Source organism: Myotis brandtii, unplaced genomic scaffold (assembly GCF_000412655.1).
Source record: "Myotis brandtii unplaced genomic scaffold, ASM41265v1 scaffold196, whole genome shotgun sequence".
NCBI classification, from domain to species: domain Eukaryota; kingdom Metazoa; phylum Chordata; class Mammalia; order Chiroptera; family Vespertilionidae; genus Myotis; species Myotis brandtii.
Genome location: NW_005357311.1, coordinates 3983055 through 4003994, shown reverse-complemented (window position 1 = coordinate 4003994; position 20940 = coordinate 3983055). Strand labels below are relative to the sequence as shown.

At 37.3% G+C, this 20940-nt stretch overlaps 1 protein-coding gene across 5 annotated transcripts in view; it reads right to left on the bottom strand.

Moving 5' to 3' along the window:
- Positions 1-425: 425 nt before the first annotated feature.
- Positions 426-20940, bottom strand: part of CDK1 (cyclin-dependent kinase 1) — a 23511-nt gene continuing 2996 nt past the window's right edge. Inside the window, exons 3-9 of one of the 5 annotated variants that reach the window (XM_014538730.1) lie at positions 18702-18858; positions 17936-18059; positions 16465-16635; positions 14752-14915; positions 14505-14646; positions 12783-12787; positions 6781-6829 (exon numbers count right to left, since the gene is read on the bottom strand). In XM_014538730.1, the coding sequence (XP_014394216.1) occupies positions 6796-6829; positions 12783-12787; positions 14505-14646; positions 14752-14915; positions 16465-16635; positions 17936-18059; positions 18702-18858 (797 nt within the window). In that variant the 3' untranslated portion in view covers positions 6781-6795. Of the gene's footprint in view, positions 467-6780; positions 6830-8628; positions 8714-11786; positions 12788-14504; positions 14647-14751; positions 14916-16174; positions 16346-16464; positions 16636-17935; positions 18060-18701; positions 18859-20940 lie in introns of those variants that run through there. The other 4 variants (XM_014538729.1, XM_014538731.1, XM_014538728.1 and 1 more) reach the window with 4 other exon arrangements.

Here is a 20940-nt window from a genome sequence, read left to right as displayed (position 1 = left end):
CCCGGGAGCAGGCCTAAGCCAGCAGGTCGTTATCTCCCGAGGGGTCCCAGACTGCGAGGGCACAGGCCGGGCTGCGCCCCCCCCCCCCCTCCCCCTCCCCCCGAGTGCACAAATTTTTGTGCACTGGGCCTCTAGTTACTATTATAATTAAAGTAGTGAATAAATACTTGTTGAAATTCATTGAACTAAATAGAGAAGTGATGTAATTCTTTACACTAGCCACAGAATCAACATGTGCCTCTATTTAAGAATCTTTTTAAAAAATAATATATATAGCCCTACCTGGTTAGGCCCAGTGGATAGAGAGTGGGCCTGCGGACCAAAGGGTCCTGGGTTCAATTCTGATCCAGGGCACATACCTTGGTTGCAGGCTCCTCGGGCCCTGGCACTGGCCGGAGGCGACCAATCGATGTGTTTCTCTCACATCAATGTTTCTCTCTGTCCTTCCCTATCTCCTCCACTCTCCCTAAAAATCAATGGAAAAATATCCTCGGGTGAGGATTAACAAAATAATAATAATAATAGTAATAATAATAATAATTAAAGGAAACATATGTGAAAAATAAATACAGAGAGAGAGCAAGCTAACACATCAATATGTCACAAGGTTGTCACCAATGAGCTTGGATTCTGAACATTTGTGATTTTATGGTAAACAGTATTGATTAATGCTTTTCAACTTTACAGTTTAAATATATGTTAATTGTATTTGCATTTTATTGGGATGTGTAATATATCTGGTATGAAATACTGAATCCTATACACTATAATGGATATCACTATAATATTTCTGGGTAGTAAAATTACTATTAAATTTTATTTTCTTCTTTGTGCTTTTCTCTATTCTCAAAATTTTCTTTAGTAAAATACCATAAGCCCTTTTTTTCTGATTCAGAAACATTTTTTAATCACCCTGTTTATACCCATCTTTCTTGAACTGATGGCTGACCACAGATTTTGTAAGAAAACTTTTAAATTGTGGTAAGAAAAAATTATCAAAATGACAGTCAACTCATAGAAGATATCCAATAAAATGAAAACCTGATTTAAAAATTCTTGATCAAACATCTTCTAGATCTGTCGTGTGGTGTTTTTTTAATCGGTCTGGATAATATGCAATTTTTGTGTAAAAACAGGGAAGTATAACAACATATATTCATATTTGCTTAATTTTCTATAAAGAAAATCTTAGAGGGGAAGGGAGGTAAGGGGACGGGAACGAGAGGTAGGAACCCAGATGAGAACAAGAAAGAAGCAAGACTTTTGCCATTTTTGTTTATTGTTTGCATTTTTAAATATCATATGCAAGTAATAACTCTTCTATAACACAAGTGTTCCCAGAGCCCCCGACCTTTGTGGCGGGGAGTGAGCGGTCACAGTGGGCTGGGCAGCCCGGGCAGCGCAGCGGGTCCTGAGCTCCAGGCCTCCGCCCGCTGAGCAGTCGTGCTTGGCTGGATCTGCTGCCTGTGGCCGCGGGAGGCTCTGCCTGCACCCGCCTGTGTTCTCTGCTCCAACCCAGCATGGCTCTTGGTTGCCAGTTGGCCACATTGAACAGACCTGGTTACGTTTCCAATAAACTTTCCAAGCCAGGCTCAGTTTCAACGGAAAGAAACATGTTCCCACTACAGGCTTGCGTTCCACGGAGTCTGAGGTATAGGTGGGCTTAGTGGAGCGTGGGAGGTGCCCCCCATGAAGCCGCGCGCCCTCCCTGCTCCCAGCTGGGACCTGCAGCAATTAGAGCCTCGGCCTTTCTGAGTCCACCCATCTATTCTAACGGGAATTGCTGACATGGGATTCCTTGACAAGCCAGCTGTGAGCCGCTTCTTGCACATCTGGGTCCAGAAAATCCGGGTTGTAAACGTTTGTCAATACAGGTAGTCTGGTTATACAGCTTAGCTCACAATGGATCAGGTTCTGCCCCAAAGCAATGTTGTGCGGCTCAAGCAGGGAAACAATAAAACTATGTGAGAACTACATTAAAACTAGGAATTCCTATCCATGAGAAGACACCATTGAAAGATGGGAACAAGACAAAGAATGGAAGAAGGTATTTGCCATGTATATAACCAACAAGATTAGCATGCAGAATATAAGCAACTCCTATAAACTGATTAGAACCAAAGAGTCAAAAAATAGGCAAATAAGCAATTCACCAGGAAAACCTAAATGGTCAATAATATATAGAAAGACCCTCAGTTCAAGAAAAGGGAACTAAGCAGTGAAACATTGTTTGAGATCATTAAGACTAGCAAAACTTTAAAAGTCTGACAATATTTAATATGAGTTGGTTAGGATTATAACAATGGAAACTTTTTTTTAAATCCTCACCTGAGGGTATGTTTTTATTGATTTTTATTTGAGAGAGAGATAGAGAGAGAGAGAGAGAGAGAGAGAGAGAGAGAAACATTGATTAGTTGCCTCCCGTAAAAGTTCCAACCAGGGATCAAACCCACAACCTAGGTATGTGCCCTGACCAGGTATCAAACCCGCAACCTTTTTGGTGTATGGGACAACTATCCAACCGACTGAGCCACCCGGCCAGGGCACAATGGGAACTCTTATACACTGTTGGTAAACATGTAAATTGGTATGCCTAGCTTGGAGAGTAATTTGGAATTAAAGACATGCAAAACCTATATATTAAGAGAAAAGAGAAAAACGAAAAAACATTCCAAGTATTGAAACAAAAGAATTTAATCTAAGGAACTGGTTACCTGGGGATTGAAAGAGCGGAGAGGTCAAAAAGTAGACAGTGAGGTAATGAGGGACTAGCCACTTCAGAACCCACTACGACCCAGGTGACGGAGCCAAAAATTGGGGCTACGGGAGACCAGGAGTGAGTTGGAGTCTCTGGGCAGAAGCTAGAACCAGGAGTGCAATGGGAGCTGGAGATGCAGGAGTGACACCATCTGAGGGAGACGGAGATAAGCACTATGACTTCTCTCCTCCGTCTCCCACCAGTGCCTCCCATTGGCTCAGTCCAGAAGCCAGCCAGGTGCACAGGAGTCTGGGAAATGCAACCTGTGTGGGTCAGGTCTCTGAGGTACAGAGCAGAGTAAGGGAAGGTCAAGGAATGGATCTATCAAAAACAACCCCAAAACCCCTTGCACAGGAGCAATGAAAATATGCAGAATAAAACTTAGAGCAGCATGTTCATAAAAGCAAAGCATGAGAAATAAGTATCTGTTAATAGAAGAGATGAATAAATTGCAGTAGAGTCAGGCAATGGAATCCTATACAGCAGTGAAAGCAAACGAACTATAGCTACATTTATCAACATGAATGAATCTCATAAAGACAAACAACATAAATTTCAGAATCTCTAATATCCTTTATATAAAGCATAAAAGCAAGCACTATGATGATGATGAAGATCATAGATAGATGGATATGATAGACATGTAAAATTATAAATTTTAAAAAGTATACAGAAATAAATCCTTTGGGGGAAGAAAGGAAAATGTGATCAGGGAGAGAGACACTGAGGGTTTAAAATGCAATAATGACACTGGGTGATGGATACATGGGGATAGTGTATACTGCTATTTATAGTTTATATAAAAATATTTCATAATATATTAAATTTTAATTTTACAAAGGTGCATAGAGGATGAGTGACAGGGGCCTGGCTATCCTGAAAGGCAGGAGACTCCATTGTCCTAGTATTGGAGGCAGGCTTAATGCCATTTGGCAAGTGCAGACTGGTCCAAGAGACTCCTCCAGCTCTCTCTCCCTCTGGGCCCCAACACAGTCAGGCAAACAATCAATTCTTGGAACCACGAGCTCCAGACATGCAGGTGGGCCCCATTGCAGTGGCTTCTCCTGTCATGCAGATATGGTGGGCAGGAGCAGGTTTCAGTCACAACTTGCTTTAGTTTTTTCAGGCCTCAAGCCGGCACCAGTTCTGTGTTGACCATAGCATGAAATGTTTCAGAGTTCTTCAAGGAGTGCCTTTGACCCACTTCCCCCCTAGACTTGGGTTAGACGGGTGCATTCGCAAAGCACAGCCCAGTTCTGCAAAGATCACCACCTCCAATATCTCTCCTCTCCACTCTGCCTTTTTATTTTCTTACTTTGCTAAAGGATCTACACAGGGTCACATGGACATGTGACCGGGCAGTCGCACAGCCCAGCCTCCACGCCCCCTTGGAAGGGCCTGCACTTGGTTTCATGTGCTGCTGTTGCTGCCTTGAATTTCTTATTTTTTGAACAAGAGGCCCCGCATTTTTATTTTGCACTGGGCCCTGGGAATTGTGCAGCTTATCCTGGACCTGAGAGTTGTGGGACAGGTTCTTAGAGCCATTTCCTTGTAAATCTGCATATCAGATATGAAATTCTGATCTTATTGGGCTTAGTCAACACCAGCAGGAAGAGTCCCATTCTAACATCCATTACATTTATTTGTTTGCTTATGACCTGTCTTTCCTACAAGAACATAAGTCCACCAAGGCAAGAACCATGAGTCTATTTCATCGAACACCGTGTCCTCACGTCCTAGCACATCTGACTCATAATCATGTTCAATAAATACTTGTTGCATGATCAAACATTTATAGAATCATTAAACCTGTGCTTGTCCCAGAATTATTTTCTAATAACTGTACATATGAAAATCATATACTGGATTTTATACAGAAGATATACAGAGGTGGGCAAAGTAGGTTTACAGTTGTGAATATATGAAAGAGTTTATTCTTGTATTGTTACTAACTGTTGTATTATTTGTATTACAACTATAAACCTACTTTTGCCTACCCCTATATTCTTGAAGAACTTACATAACTTAATACTGATTATTCCACAGAAATAAGTGTAGAGAGATGTTTCCTCAAAATCTACAACTGTTGAGTATTTTTGCTAAAGCTGCTCTTTATTTTCTCAAGATTACCATTAACCTTTTATGGAGTCCGCTCTCTAAAATGTGCCCTGGGAGTTGTTTGCGTGGCCTTCTTTGTGACATGAAAGCACATCCGAAGTTCATTCGAAAAGGCCCAATTCTCAGGCCCAGGTTTCAGCACTAGCATTGTCACCCCCATTTAATGAGGGCTCAGATGAGATAGCGTCAGAGTGTAAACACATTTCCAAGTACCAAAGGGAAAATGTTCAAATAAGCACAGAGTCATCACCACAGGCACCTGCGGGAGTTCTAATTCTGGGAAAACACAGCCTGGCTCATGCAACACCAACAAAGGGCCGCAGGTATTTCTGTGACCAGCCAACGAGCTCTGAGTAATAGCGTAAACCAGTTCCACAGCTCGCTCGCTTGCCAAGCTGAAAACGAATTTCCAAAAACTGGGGTATTGACATTATTCCAAAATCTACACGAGATGTTACTCATAAACTTTGTGTTATTTGACATTTGCATAACTAAAATCACACAAACGCAACCACACTCTATGTCACTAGGTTATCTGGGTTCTCATGTGTCCATAAACACACTGCTTTGAACTGAACACAGTAAACAGTGGATGAATAAGCAGAGGCAAAACTTGTGCAGTACCCGATGACCCAAAGTGGTTTGGGCAGCAAAATCAGACACAAGGAACACTTCTTCAAATCCATGATAGAGGAAGTGAAATATCTAATACTTAATATTTAAATCCTAGACAAAACATTCTAGGGCAAATAGGGAAGTGCCTCATTTACTCCAATCCAAGTCAAAGGTAGCTGGATAATTAGTTTTCTTTAAACAACATTCAGCTCTGCTGACATCTCCATTTCCCAAAGCAGCTGTTAGCCAAATATAGTATTGTTTATTCTCGCCCTGGAAGGCTGTTTTTAAAAAGCGCTTCTTCTGGTAAAAATGTTGCATCACATCACTGGAGATAACAGGAAAAGTAGGAGTTGCTGTTTGTATTTAAATAAACATCTGCTCAAAAGTCCAATTTCTGTTTGTGAATAATTCTTTTATTTTTTGCCATTAGACATGCTGAATTATTGTGTTTGGGGCCATGCTAGGAAATATTCCAAACATGGTATCTCATTTTTCTCTTGAAAAAGGATAAGAGATGAAGTTGAATTCTTTGCCTTTTCCCTCTACTCTACATATATTAGCTATTACAGTACCAAAGGCCTTATGAATATGTAATATTAACTATCACAGTGTTTATTGTCTGATACATAATTAAATTTCAGCTGGATAGCTCTTCAGATTTTTTTAAATGTGGTCTTTAAAAAATACCCGCAGCACCTAAGTTAAATCCCAGACCACCCTCTGAAGGGAAGTAGAGAACGAAACTGCTATTGCTCTTGCAAAGAACACAATGCCTGTCACTTATGTAGTTGCTTGCCTTGCATGTGCTGCTTGCACTGTGGGCTATTTCACTGTTAATTCCTAAGAACTGAAAACCTATGCAACATTCTCTGATCTGACTTCTATTTTTCTTCTCACTAATTACTTGGGTTCTCTCCTGCCTGAATATTTTCTCCTTAAAACACATAATTTGTTTCTAGACTCCATTATTAATACCCAACTTCACTATCAGAGTCAATCTAAAGGAGTAGGAATCTCTTTAAACTGAATGTCAGAAAACCTAACTTCTATTTCTCACTCTATTGCAGAAATTCCAGGTTGCTCCTTGGAAAGATAAGTATTGAATTGTGATACCCAAGTTCCCATTCAATTCTAATATTTTCTGATTTCACTAACTAGGAAATAAGATTTACTGCTGAAAGTGGGTGGGTTACCTAGGTGAGATGTTTGCTCTTTGGGGTCATCCAAGCTGCTATGACCTTCTGTTAGCATGAGTAATTAAGAGTTCCCAACAGATAAATAACAAGATGTTTGTCATCAGTTCATGGGGCTTCAGATTGATGCTGACTTGTCACACTGTTTTGTGCTCACCTGGGAAATTGCAAACTTTTACGTTCAGAGCCATTTTCCATTAGTGCTTGTACAGAAGTATTTCAAACAAGAAGCCACAAAGCACTTTTAAAACTATGTTCAAATTCTAGCAAGAAGATTTAAGGTAGAGCAAATGTTCTGCTCCCCATTTGGATCTCAGAAACAGTGAGCACACTTCATGAAGAACATACTTACATTTTCTTGCACATAAATATGTTTGTCATACCAGAACCATTGAGACAAATAACTATGTTTTGTTGGGAAATGTATTTTTTCTCTCTGTATTGTAAAGAATGTGTTATAATTATTCTTGTTTTACAGTTAAGAGCATTTTTATGGTATAGGAAGCTTCTGCCTACTGAAACAGCATATGCTATTTAATTACTTCGAAGCTCTTTACCAATATAAAGATCTCCTAATACTCATTAGCCAATAAATTCTTCAAATACGTTCTGCTTTTGTTATGGCATTATTTCCTTAACAGGGAAGCATAACATGGTTTTGAAATCCTATCAAGGGAAAGAATAATTGCCTGTAGGAAAGTGTGTTCTACGGATTTCTACTCCTGCCTGGTAACCAGGAGAGACCCACATATAAACATTCCTCAAAAGTTTGTAGATTCTTTGAAAGGTCAATATGCATACCATACATTTACACAATCAATACTAGAAATCCTGAGGAAAGCAATGGTTCTGAGCAATAAAGAAGTTTAAAGAAGGAAGATATTTAATTATGTAAGGACTTATAACTTCAAGGGTGCTTAAATTGAGAGTTCTTCTAAAATTATTTATCCAATTGCAGCTGTATTAGTCAGGACTCTGAAGTTTAAAGGACAGAATCCCAATTCAAACTGACAATTCCATAGGTCAGTGGTTGAGCATTGACCTATGAACTAGGAGGTAAGTTTGATTACCAATCAGGGCACATGCCTGGTTTGGCGGCGCGATCCCCAGTAGCAGGCGTGCAGGAGGCACTCAATCGATGATACTGTCATCATTGATGTTTCTATCTCTCCCTTAAAAATATGTATTTTAAGCCCCAGACAGGTCCTTGCTCTGGCATTGACTAGCCTTGTGACCTTTGGCTAATTCTTAAGCTCTAGAATCTTGGTTAAATCATTTGTAAAATAAAAATGCCCTCTTCCTTACAAGGTCACTGTGAAAAAGAGAGGAAATGTATATAAAATATAGTGGCCGCTTACTAGAGATGTTCAATTATTATTGTAGGTGAGGGACCACTACCTTTGGGCAACCTTAAAGGACTGGAATCGTGTCAAATGCTCATATTAGATCAAGGGCTGTGAGGATTGAAGAACAAAACATGACTCCTCAGAGGATCTGAATAGACACTTCTCCAAAGAGGACATATAAATGGCCAATAGACATATGAAAAGATGCTCAATGTCACTAATCAGAGAGATGCAAATTAAAGCCAAATGAGATATCACCTCACACCTGTCAGAATGGCTATCATCAATAAATTAACAAACAAGTGTTGGTGAGGATGTGGAGAAAAGGGAACCCTAAAGTGCACTGTTGGTGGGAATGCAGATTGGTACAGCCATTATGAAAAATAGTATAGTTTCCTCAAAAAATTAAACATGGAACTGCCTTATGACCCAGTGATGTCACTTCTGGGTATATACATCCAAAGAAACCCAAAAAACACTAATTCAAAAGAATATATACACCTCTATGTTCATTGCAGCATTATTTATAATAGCCAAGATATGAAGCAACCCAAGTGTCCATCAATAGATGAGTAGATAACAAGTTGTGGTACATGTATGCACTAGAATATTACTCGGCCATAAAAAAGAACGAAATCTTACCATTTACAACAGCATGGATGGACCTAGAGGGTACTATGCTAAGTGAAATAAGTCAGAGCAAGACAAGTAACATATGATTTCACTTAAATGTGGAATCTAAAGAGCAAAATAAACAAATACACAAAATAGAAACAGACTCATAGAGAACAGATTGATGGTTGCCAGAAAGGGGGGGGGGGGGGCCGGTACGGGGCTGAGTGAAAAAGATAAAGCAATTAAAAACTACAAATTGGTAGTTACAAAATAGTTCCAGGGATGCAAAGTACAATGTAGGAAATATAGTCAATAATATTGTAATAACTATGTATAGTGTAGTTGGGTATTTGAAACATTGGGGGGACCACTTTGTAAAGTATGATTGTCTAACCACAAACTATATTGTACACCTGACACTAACACAAAATGATACTGAATATAAACTGTAACTGAAAAATAAAATTAAAAACAAACGAAACCATGACCCCTGCCCTCACTGGACTTGTAATTTAGTAAGAGAGAAAATAAGAGAAGGGCTTTAAGAGGTAATGAGAAAGAAGTGATGAGAGCTCAAAGAAAATTTCTGTGTACCAGGAACTTTGCCTATACCAGCGTTCTCAACCTGTGGGTCGAGACCCCTTTGGAGGTCGAACAACCCTTTCACAGGGGTTGCCTAAGACCACCGGAAAACACATATATAATTACATACTGTTTTTGTGATTAATCACTATGCTTTAATTATGTTCAATTTGTAACAATGAAATCGGGGGTCACCACAACATGAGGAACTGTATTAAAGGGTCGCGGCATTAGGAAGGTTGAGAACCACTGACCTATACTCTTCAACTAGTGCTGCAACTTAAATGATTTAAGCACCAATTACTGTGGCAGAAAAACAGCTCTAACTGCCCAATTTTTGTAATAAATTGAAAGAAGGACATTTACTTAGGACATCTTGATAAATTATATCAGCATGCCTGGCAATCCTATCTTCATCCCTCACAACAACCCTATTTATAGAAATAATAACTCCCAATGGAGGAAATGGACTCAAAGCCACCAAGTGACTTATTCGAGGCTACAGACAGAAATGGCAGACTGGAACCAAGCTCTAATCTCTCCAGATCTATGCTTGACTTTAGGTCAATTTCTCCTCTGCACCTCTACAAACCCAACAAGTTGACTGGGCCTCTGTTCAATTCTCTAGACTTTTGAAAACTACTCCAGTAGTGATTCTCAATGTGGCCCCTGCACCATCAGCATCATCACCTGGGAGCTTGTTAAGAAAGTACATTCATGGCCACACGGGACCTACTCAATGGGGACTCTGGAAATGGACCAGAAATCTGTTTTAACATGTTTGAAACCACAGACCTTCAGCATTCTAAAGGAATGCTCTCATTATACCTTCTCTCTTTAACAGCCAAGTGTCTCTCAATACATTCCTCCTGAAGCTTTGATGGCCTTAAAGTTGACATTTATACTACGACAGATGAAAATGTCTATTCTTCCTTCCAAATACTTCATTGAACGTTACCCCTTCTCCAAAAGGACTAAGGTTACAGTCCTTGTCAATACCAGTACTGCCCCACCTTTGCCTTTTCCTAAATTCTATTTTTAAGTCAGTAACTCTCTGGCAGGACCTTTCATGCTTTATCCTTCCCTTCCTTCGCTTCTCCTTTAGTCATTCAATAATCTATCCATCTTGTCGGAAACCTATTTCAACAATACCCACTACTCTCTTCACTCCACATTCCACAAACATCACTAATTGTCTTTGCTCTGTCTTCAATGTAAAAGGAGTCCATGGCCCCATGGAACCTCACTGACTCCTTTGAATATGGTTAACTATTTCAACAGGGAGATTGAAGTTGACCTTTTATGAACTAGTAGTTTGCTAAAGGAATGGATGTAGAAGTTTGTTCTAACAGAGCTCTCAAGTCTCCTCAAAGTCCTCTGCATCATTACTGCGTCTATATTTGAAGTTAAAATAAATTTTAAAATCCTCCTCTAGAAACTAGGAAGAATCCAAAGATAGAGTAATTCTCAGTGTATGCTCACGCACATTAGTCTTAGATGGGTGATGAATGTACAGCCCTCTCTCCTCACTACCGTAGACTGAAATAGAAATAGGACAAGTGGAAGATATTGCATGAAGTTTTAAGAACTAAAACTGTATGTAGGTCTAAGTGTTAAACTCACCACCAAATGTGATAAGTGGGCTACATCAGAATCAGCTTGGGGAACTTTTGAAAATTCCTGGAATACATTCCCTAATTTTCAATTTCAAAATTGTTCAGATAGAAGCAGTGTTAGTCCCAGGTGTTTCTAGTGCATAACAGATTTAAAACCCACTGGTGCAGAGACAAGCTCCATTTTAACATTAATCAGAAGCACCATAGCACAAGCCAATTTAAAAGTATGCATGAAGATCCAGTTCAGTAGCTTTTCACCCTCACTGAAGCTGACATAAACACTTTACACAGATATGTGCAGGAAAAGTAGGTCCCTCATTATAGCAATTGATGAGTGGTCTATCATCTCATTGCCTTGATCCACCAAGTAGGTTCTAAATTGATGAATTACTGACTTTTCAAACTAAACTCCATGAAGCAATAGTGAGGTTCTGTGCTGCTTCTACTAAATCCACAAGGCCCCACGCATTGGTGACAACCATAAGTACCAAGACTTAATTATATCAGATATGCTGATAGTGTGACCTTTCATTTACCAAATTCCCACCATAAATTCTTAATAACTCTCCACAATATGACTCCAAATGACTTCCATCTCCAAGGCTCTGCATTCTTACTGCAGGCTAGCTTCCACCAAACCTCTTATCTTATAAGTCCCACTGCCAAAGAAAGTGACCCATACGCTTTCTCATACAGAGTGGAAAAATTCCAAGGCAATCTAGATTATAGATCACCCATTACATATCCAATCAATTGGGTGACAGGATCGATAACACAGGAATGCCTGTCCAAGCCATAGGTAACCAGGAGGAAAAATAGAGGATATATGGTCAAAGGATAGATGTCCACTAAAATTGATAAAACTATTTTTACAGACATTTCTCTTGGCTATAACAATTTAAATTAGGCTGTTCATAAGTAAGAATCATAATGAGCAGCATTATTAAACAATTTAATTCCCCAATTTAGTGATTTTAGCTAAATACATGAACCTTCTAAGGCTACTAATAAAAACTTTATTTGCAAATGTTGACATAGTGTTTAAGTCAGAATTGAAAGCAACGATAAGCAACTCCTTCGCATAGTTACTACCTCTGACCAAGGCATAATAAGAATTCACTTGGACAAATATCTTCTATAACCTACCTAAAAACAGGATAGTTCATAAATTCTCTAAATTGTTCTTTTCTACTGTGGTCAGTCCTTGATCTTTAGCTGTAAAACCTAGTAAACTATGGCATACTCTAATGCTAGTATTTTAAGTTACCGAAAACCTCTATAAATTTAGCATTATTCCTCAAATCTGGGCAGTTTTCTCATTCTGAATGCTTAAACCTTTAGATCACAAATTGAAATACCATTAGAAAAACATTCATCTTTAGGAAGGTTGTACAGTTAACACATGGCAAGAAACTAACAAGAAAATTTAAACATCTAGAATATACAAATACTTGAAAGCATTAGGAAGTCTGAACTTAATTGGTACACTTTGCTAAATTGTAGCAGTTCCAATTACAGGAAAGCCGGACTGATATAAGGTTTAATGATTTAAGCTATCTCAAATTTTTCCCAATTCCTGACACCAATATTAGATTTATACAGAAGTTTTATTATAGTAAGAAATAGCTGTTACAGTGAGATCTGCAAACATATACAGAATTATATTTAAATTCATATAGAATAATATTTACATTTTTAAGTTACAACTTTGAAGTTAGAAGATGAAGTATAGCTTAAGTTTTACAACAAAGAAGACAAAAACACATAAGACAAAAATAGAGTTGACAGTAAAAATATGACTATCTGTTCTTGATACAACATGTGGAAACTCTTGTCAGAAAGCTCCATCTTCTTAATCTGATTGTCCAAATCACTAAAATATGGATGAACCAGTGCCATTTTGCCAGAAATTCGTTTGGCAGGATCATATACTAACATTTTCTGGAGGGGAAAGATAAAAAGGAAAAAGGTTTTTATTTAAAAAATGAACCATTAAAAAAAGAAAAAAAAAAACCTCCATAAAGCCTAAACTCTCTAATAAGCCTAATAAGCCATAAGCTAATTTTAATGAATATCTATAGATGAACATTTTCATTAGTTTAATACTAAATTACATAAGTATCTCATCCACTGTACTTTACCCTCTAGCTCTAGAATAACCTATTTCTTAAATTATAGGTATTTTGATAACCTCTTTTTGCTATAAATTATAGTTTAAGACACTAGCATTCAGAAATAGCTTTAAAACCAAAACATACATTTAACAAAGATATCTAGTTAAATATATTTACTTTGAGAAATAGCCATCTGAGTTATTTACAACATTCCTGAAATGGTGGCAACTATAGTGGTTTCTAATGTAGCTTCCAACAAGTTCCAAGTAAAAACAAAACCCAATGCAATGTTACAAATATAGTTAAAATGAGCCTTTAAATGAATCAGTCAATTTCATATTAATTTATACATCACCAAAAAAAGAGGAATAAAGTTAAATATTGACCTTAAATTTTATCTTCTTATTTTTGACTTACAGCAATGGTTCTCAACTGGGTGAGACTGCCCTTCAGGGGAGACTTGGCAATGTCTGGAGGCATTTTGGATTGTAGCCACTGGGTGGAAATTATGTCCATGCACAGGACAGCCTCCAGCAACAAAGAAGGACCAGTAGCTAGACTAAGGCCCTCTGACTTACAGTATTTAATTTTTGTTTTCTTCATTGAAGTGAAATTCTTTGTATTAAAAAATTACTGAAGTTAAAAAGATAGACTGGGCCCAGAATATGGAAAGCCTTTTACCTCAAATCAGCACTATTATACACAACATGTTGAATAGCAGGTAAAAGTCTTTGGACTTCACTGCAAACAATTGGGAAATCTAAGCTGAATTTGGTGGAATAATGATTTATAAAGTGTGAAAGGTGCCCAGAAACGAACTAGAAGATATATATGATGACATAGCAATAGATTACTTTGCTTAGTAAACTGCCAAAACATTATTTTTTTTTCTGGAATCAAGTTAGCAGAGATTTATTATTACTTCCTCCTGAAAGCTCAATATTTAAATACTGTTCTAAAACAAACTTCCTGAAACAGGCCTAGGACATTTTATTTTTTTTGTCCTAATACTGTTTCTGTTTTGTTTTTCCTAAGAAAACAACTATTAGTTAGGAATGGCAATGTAATAGAAGGGAAACATTTTCGAGAACTACTTCAGTCCTTCTCCTAATGTTTCTGATGTGGAAATAAGGCACAAAGTAAGAAATGGGAGTTCATGCAGTAGAAGGTTTTAATAACTAAAAAATGAAGCAACAAAGGAAACACCTTTGACTTGGATAAACTAAAAAGTAGTATATAATGAGACAAAAAAGCTGGAAAGGAAGGCTACTACAAATCAGCAACTTAAATAAGAATAAAGGTGTTATTAACCCTGACCTTCCCTTCCTTTGATCTGAAGCTATTAGATCAAGAAAAACAAAAACGAAAAATAATGAAAACAACTAATTCATTTAATTCTCAAAAAAAATATCATACTAATTCTCCTCTCATAATTACTAGGATTTCTTGGTATCTGAAATGGAGCTATTAATACAATAAACATAACAGACATAATAGCTATTTGCCTAAGAATCATCAATGACAGTATAAAGGGCACTCCTTACCGAGAGAAGATCCAAGCCATCGTCATCCAAGTTTTTGACATGGGATGATAGGCTTCCTGGTTTCCACTTGGGGAATGTATTCTTATAGTCCTGTAAAGACTCCACTTCTGGCCACACATCATTGTTGGGGGTACCCAAAGCTCTAAAAGCCATAGGAAACAAAAAGTTATTAAAGCAGAAATATAATCTTATTTATATTATGTTGCCTTTAAAGTTCTTAACAGCTTAAATTAATAAAAAAAAATACCTGAAAATTCTGAAGAGTTGGTCAATTTCCGAATCCCCATGGAAGAGTGGTTTCTTAGTTGCTAATTCTGCAAATATGGTGCCTATACTCCAAATGTCAACTGGAGTCGAATAGCGAGCTGGCCCCAGCAACACTTCTGGAGATCTATACCAAAGTGTGACCACCTATTACAAAGCAGATTTTCACAATGAGTAAATGTGGTGCATTAAATTCCCTAAATGTACACATTTATATTTCATTACAACTGTCCTTTAGAAGCCTGTATGATTGCCTGTTTATATGGTTTGCATGTACTGCTTACATGCTAAAAACATGAAAAAGTCACATAATAGTTTATTAGTGGTCTAGAGCAGATTATTTTAGTATATATAATTTACCCAATGTAACAATATCACCTTTAACTTAAAAGTCAGTGAGGTCAATGGCATCAGCCATGGGAAAATGATATAATAGGATAAAAATGAGCCAAGACATCCAACAAGATGAGCACTGCTTTAAGTTTTCATGTGGGGACAGTCTTTGGGCTGAAGGGTAGACAACTCCACAGAAGACACTGTTTGCCAATACAGACATGTGACACATAAAAACGTTTCAGTCAAAGACGGGTGGTATATACAACGGTGGTCCCATAAGATTATAATGGAGCTAAAAAATTCCTAGAAGTCATAGCTTTCCCAATGTCATAGTGCAACACTATGCTTAAAGAAAATCATCTAGTGTCGTCTACTAAGTGCATAGTGTTTATCAAGTCTACAGTAGTGTACAGTAACATCCAAGGCCTTCACTCACATTTCACTCGCCACTCACTCACTGCCTCACCCAGAACAACTTTCAAACCTGAAGCTTCCTAAGTGCCTTATACAGGTGAACCATTTTTTAAAATTTTATAGTGTATGTTGCTGTAGCTTCTATGTTTTGACACATATCATTGTCTTACAACTGACTACAATATTCAGTATAGTAACATACTGTACAGATTTGTAGTCTAGCAGCAATAGGTTATACCATATAGCCTAAATATATAGTAGATTATAGAATCTAGGTTTGTGTAAGTGCACTGTATGTTTTGCAGTGATAAAATGGCTTGCAGATATATTTCTCAGAACATATCCCAGACATTAAGCAACACATGACTATAATCCTATACTACACAATTCAACATTCCCTTCCCCTTCAGAAATAACAAATGAAATGCCAAGTCATCAATATAACACTGATGAAACATGATTATATTTATACTCCAAAATGTATCTAAAACAGTACCCCTTAAGCAACAAAACCTATCTTTTAACCAATTTGGTTGTGTATCGGAGAGAAGTCAATCGGGAGACAGAAAGAAACCACTTGGTGATTGAATGGGGAAAATTAACATAAAGGATTATTAACTGTAATTGGATTGGAATAATTCAAGACTGACTAGTAAGAAATAATGAAAACTCTAAGGGAAACCCGTTCCTCCTGCAATGCTTTTCCAGCACCCCCTACTGACAAAGCATAACATCTCACCAGCTAGCAAAGGAAAAATATTCAGCGGTTCCAGTTCCGTTTTTACATAGCATGCAATGAATGGTGAGTGCAGAGCTGCGGCAATAAACTAATATGGCCGAGTGGAAATCTTTTTTGAGCACTTATTTCTTGACTTAAAGAACAAATATAGAAGACAATCGAGCAATCACATATTCAAAAGCACCAAAAACACATGATTCTCCATACCTCATGTGTATATACTCTAATAGGTATTCCAAAAGCTCTGGCAAGGCCAAAATCAGCCAGTTTAATTGTTCCTTTGTCATCAATCAATAGATTTTGAGGTTTTAAATCTCTGTGTAGAACTCTTCTAGAGTGACAAAACACAATCCCTTGTAGGATTTGGTACAAATAACTCTGGAAGAAGAAAATATGTTAGAAGCTTAACTGCATAGCACGAAATGATTTTCTAAATAACCTTGGTGAGTTTGTTTCAAAGAAAGAAGAAGTTATAATACAGGGAAATAATTTAACTACCAAAAAGCTTTTAGGGCTTCTGAGATGAACAAGAAGCATTTATATACAATATATCATGCTTGTACACTAAGACAAAGATATTCACCTTATGCACACATCTATATCCATATGAATTCGTTTTGTTTTACTTATTTTTTTGGTTCCTCATTAAGTCACAAGTTAGTTTTCTGTAGAGAAAGTTTCTTAAACTTTTGCTCTATACACTGATAACAATTCTATTTCTATCTTGAATAAATCTGGTCTTTTTCACTTCTATCTTTTATCTTTACATACTTATTTCCTCTTTGGAGACATTGGTCAGATTCCAAAAGAAATGACAACGAGAATATTATCATTATGTTTAAATAGACACAATGATCAGAAAAAACTGTTTAGTAGTTCAGAGTTGTTTTATAAGACAACTGGAAGAATGCTTGCTCAAGCTGGTGTAAGGATAAAACACTTTCACTTTATACACGTTATCACTTTTAAATAATTGTGTATACATTTATAGTTTAACAGTATGTAATGTATACAATAGTTAATCAAAACATATTCAAAATTAGAAAAAATAAAACCACCTGCCAACACCACTTGCCCCAGGTGTTTGTTACTTTGTTTTACACGTTTACCAGAATACACTAGGGCAGTGGTTCTCAACCTTCCTAATGCTGCGACCCTTTAATACAGTTCCTCATGTTGTGGTGACCACCAACCATAAAATTATTTTCGTTGCTACCTCATAACTGTAATTTTGCTACTGTAAACAATATGTAATTATATGTGTTTTCCGATGGTCTTAGGCAACCCCTGTGAAAGGGGTCGCGACCCACAGGTTGAGAACCGCTGCATTAGGGCAACCCGTTCAGGTTCCCCTCCTTGCAGCAGGGAGCTTTTCGACAACAAAAAATTGGCTTTCCAAGACCAGAATATCCTAGTTTTCAACAATACATGGTTATTAGTTTTATGTTCTCTCAGACACAACTTTTCATTTTATAATTAGAAGAATCATCTAGTAAAAATGGTTCCTATTAACAATCTAATCTCTGGACTGTGGAAAGAAAATGAAATACTCTTTTCTTCCTCAATCTACTTTCTAACACTTTTCCCAAGCTACTCCCACACAACACAGGCGAAATACAGAGCAGACACTTTACATTCACAGTGAATGAACAGTAATAAAATTAGGCAAGCGTCTTACCTTAACAAGTGCAGAATCCATGTACTGACCAGGAGGGATAGAATCCAAGTATTTCTTTAGATCCATGGAAAGATATTCAAAGATGAGATATAACCTGGAATCTTGCATGAGCACATCTTGAAGACTAAAAAATAAAACAATTATGTGAAAAAATTGATAAATATTTTTGACCGTTCCAAAATGACAATTTGGCCATTCCAAAATGACATTTCTAAGCTGACTGCTTGTTCAGAGCTTGTCTTTCCATTAAGGTAAATTATGGAAATAAATTTATAGTAGTATCTGACCTTAATTGTTGCTCACTATATCCAGTCCCCCCAAATTCAGCTAAATACTAACTTGGACCTTTAGAAAGACAACCCACCCCAAAACACCAGCCCACATATTTAAAAAGGAAGAACGAAACTTTTCTTTTTCATTGAACCTAGCTGCCTGTCTTAGGACTTCGATTAAGGGATCTTTAAGGACCAGAGCTCTGAGTGAGAGTTGACAAAGCTCAGTGAAAAGGTCTTCCCGTTCTCCCACAGCCAGTTTACCTTGATCTTTCAGCCCCAAATACTAATCTCTATGACCCAGCTCCTCTAACTCTGTGCCTGCTTTAACAGCCTGTTTTTCCTGCCTCCAGCATTCTCAATGAACAAAAATAGCAGGGTTCTGTTCCACTCAGCAAGGTTACACAAAAATTAAGCAAATGTAAATATTTCCACATTGAAATGCACATTTTAAATACTATGCGGAAAATGGTTTAAGTCCAGATATACCATACCTGACTATATTTGGATGACGAAGTTCTTTTAATAGAGAAATTTCCCGAATTGCCGTACTAGGAACCCCTTCCTCTTCACTTTCTAGTCTGATTTTCTTCATGGCTACTATTTGACCTGTAGTTTTGTGTCTACCCTTATACACAACTCCATAGGTACCTGAAATAGACAAAGTAAATGTCTACTATGGGATACCCCTCCGTGAAATAAGCAAGATTTTGAAAATGATTGAATCCCATAAGGTGTCACATGATAGAAATGGCTGCTGTGTCCAGATAGGAAGTATCTTACTCATAATTATACCCTTATCACTTACAAAAAGAAATTGATAGCTGCAACCTACTGCATCTACAATTGAAAAATAGAATTCATGTAGTCATCACAAGTTTTCCATACATTTAAATTACCAGTAATTTTCCAGCACATGTTAGAGCAGAAAATGTATACTTTGCAAACTGAAATTTATCTCTTGTCTTATATCCTACCCCCAATAACAGAGGCATAAAATACAATGTAAAGATTTGGGCTCAGGAAATATTACTAACAGGAGTCATTGTGACACTTTCAGAAAACTCTGTAAAAGGTTCTCTATGAATTTCAAATAGTCAATAACCCTCATCCAGAAAAGAATGTTCTTCAAACAGAACCCACATAAATTGGATTCTAGTAGCAGATTATTTTGTATAAGCTATATCATTTGTCCTTGAAGAGTTTAGAATGTCATACCAACACTCATATATGAAACTTAAGATATTCGGGTGGCTCAAGTGGTTAGAGCATGGGCTCTCAGACAGAAGGGTAGAGGGCTCATTTACTGGTCAAGAGCAAGTGCTTGGGTTGCAGGTTTGATCCCTGGCATCTAGGTGCACACAGGAGGCAACCAGGCAATGTCACATTGATGTCTCGATGTCTCTCTCTTTCTCTATTCTCCCTCCCTTCCACTTTCTCTAAAAAAGATCAATGGAAAAATATCCTCGGGCCCAGCCAGTATGGCTCAGAGGTTAAGAGTTGACCTATGAACCAGGAGGTGTCAGTTCAATCCTCAGTCAGGGTACATGGCCAGGGTTTCAGGCTCAAACCCCAGTAGAGGGCATGCAGGAAGCAGCTGATCAATGATTCTCATCATTGATGTTTCTCTCTCTCCCTCTCCCTTCCTCTCTGAAATCAATAAAAATATATTTTAAAAAATATCCTTGGGTGAGGATTAACAAAAACAAAATAAAACATAAATAAAACAAATCAACCTTAAGATATTCTTTTGGGGGAGAGAGGAAGAGCCAAAGGGGCATTTTTATCCCCCATTTATACCATATAGATCAGCGGTTCTCAACCTTCTGGCCCTTTAAATACAGTTCCTCATGTTGTGACCCAACCATAAAATTATTTTTGTTGCTACTTCATAACTGTAATGTTGCTACTGTTATGAATCGTAATGTAAATATCTGATATGCAGGATGGTCTTAGGCGACCCTTGTGAAAGGGTCATTCAACCGCCAAAGGGGTCGCGACCCACAGGTTAAGAACCGCTGATATAAACATTCTTTAAAAACCTCTAATGAAATTACTATAGATAGGGAATGATATATATTACTGGTTTTACAGCAGCTTAAATATGTACACATGACAGATCATTTCAACCTAGGGTAACTAAAGAAAAAGTTTCTTTAAATTAGTTTAATAGTGAATTATCTAAACCAGTTCAGACAATTTAGGTAAACATATTTATCGTCTTAAAAATAATTTTAGGCGACTAAAAGTATATTATGTAACTTAACATAATTCTACTGACGTAACTTCTCCCAACATATATATAAGAAGTCAATAATCAATACTTATCAAAATATTGTTTTAATTAGAATATTGTTTAGTAGTAGAATATAAGATTATTGGGCAGGGAGATTGTCAGGGAATCATCAGAATAATTTGAATTCTCTTGAAATGTGAACTTTTTTTTATTTTTGTTTAAGTTATTATATAAAGAACATATCTATGCCCTAAGCCAGTGATGGCGAACCTATGACACGCGTGTCAGAGGTGACACGCGAACTCATTTTTTTGGTTGATTTTTCTTTGTTAAATGGCATTGAAATATATAAAATAAATATCAAAAATATAAGTCTTTGTTTTACTATGGTTGCAAATATCAAAAAATTTCTATATGTGACACGGCACCAGAGTTAAGTTAGGGTTTTGCAAAATGCTGACACGCCGAGCTCAAAAGGTTCGCCATCACTGACCTAG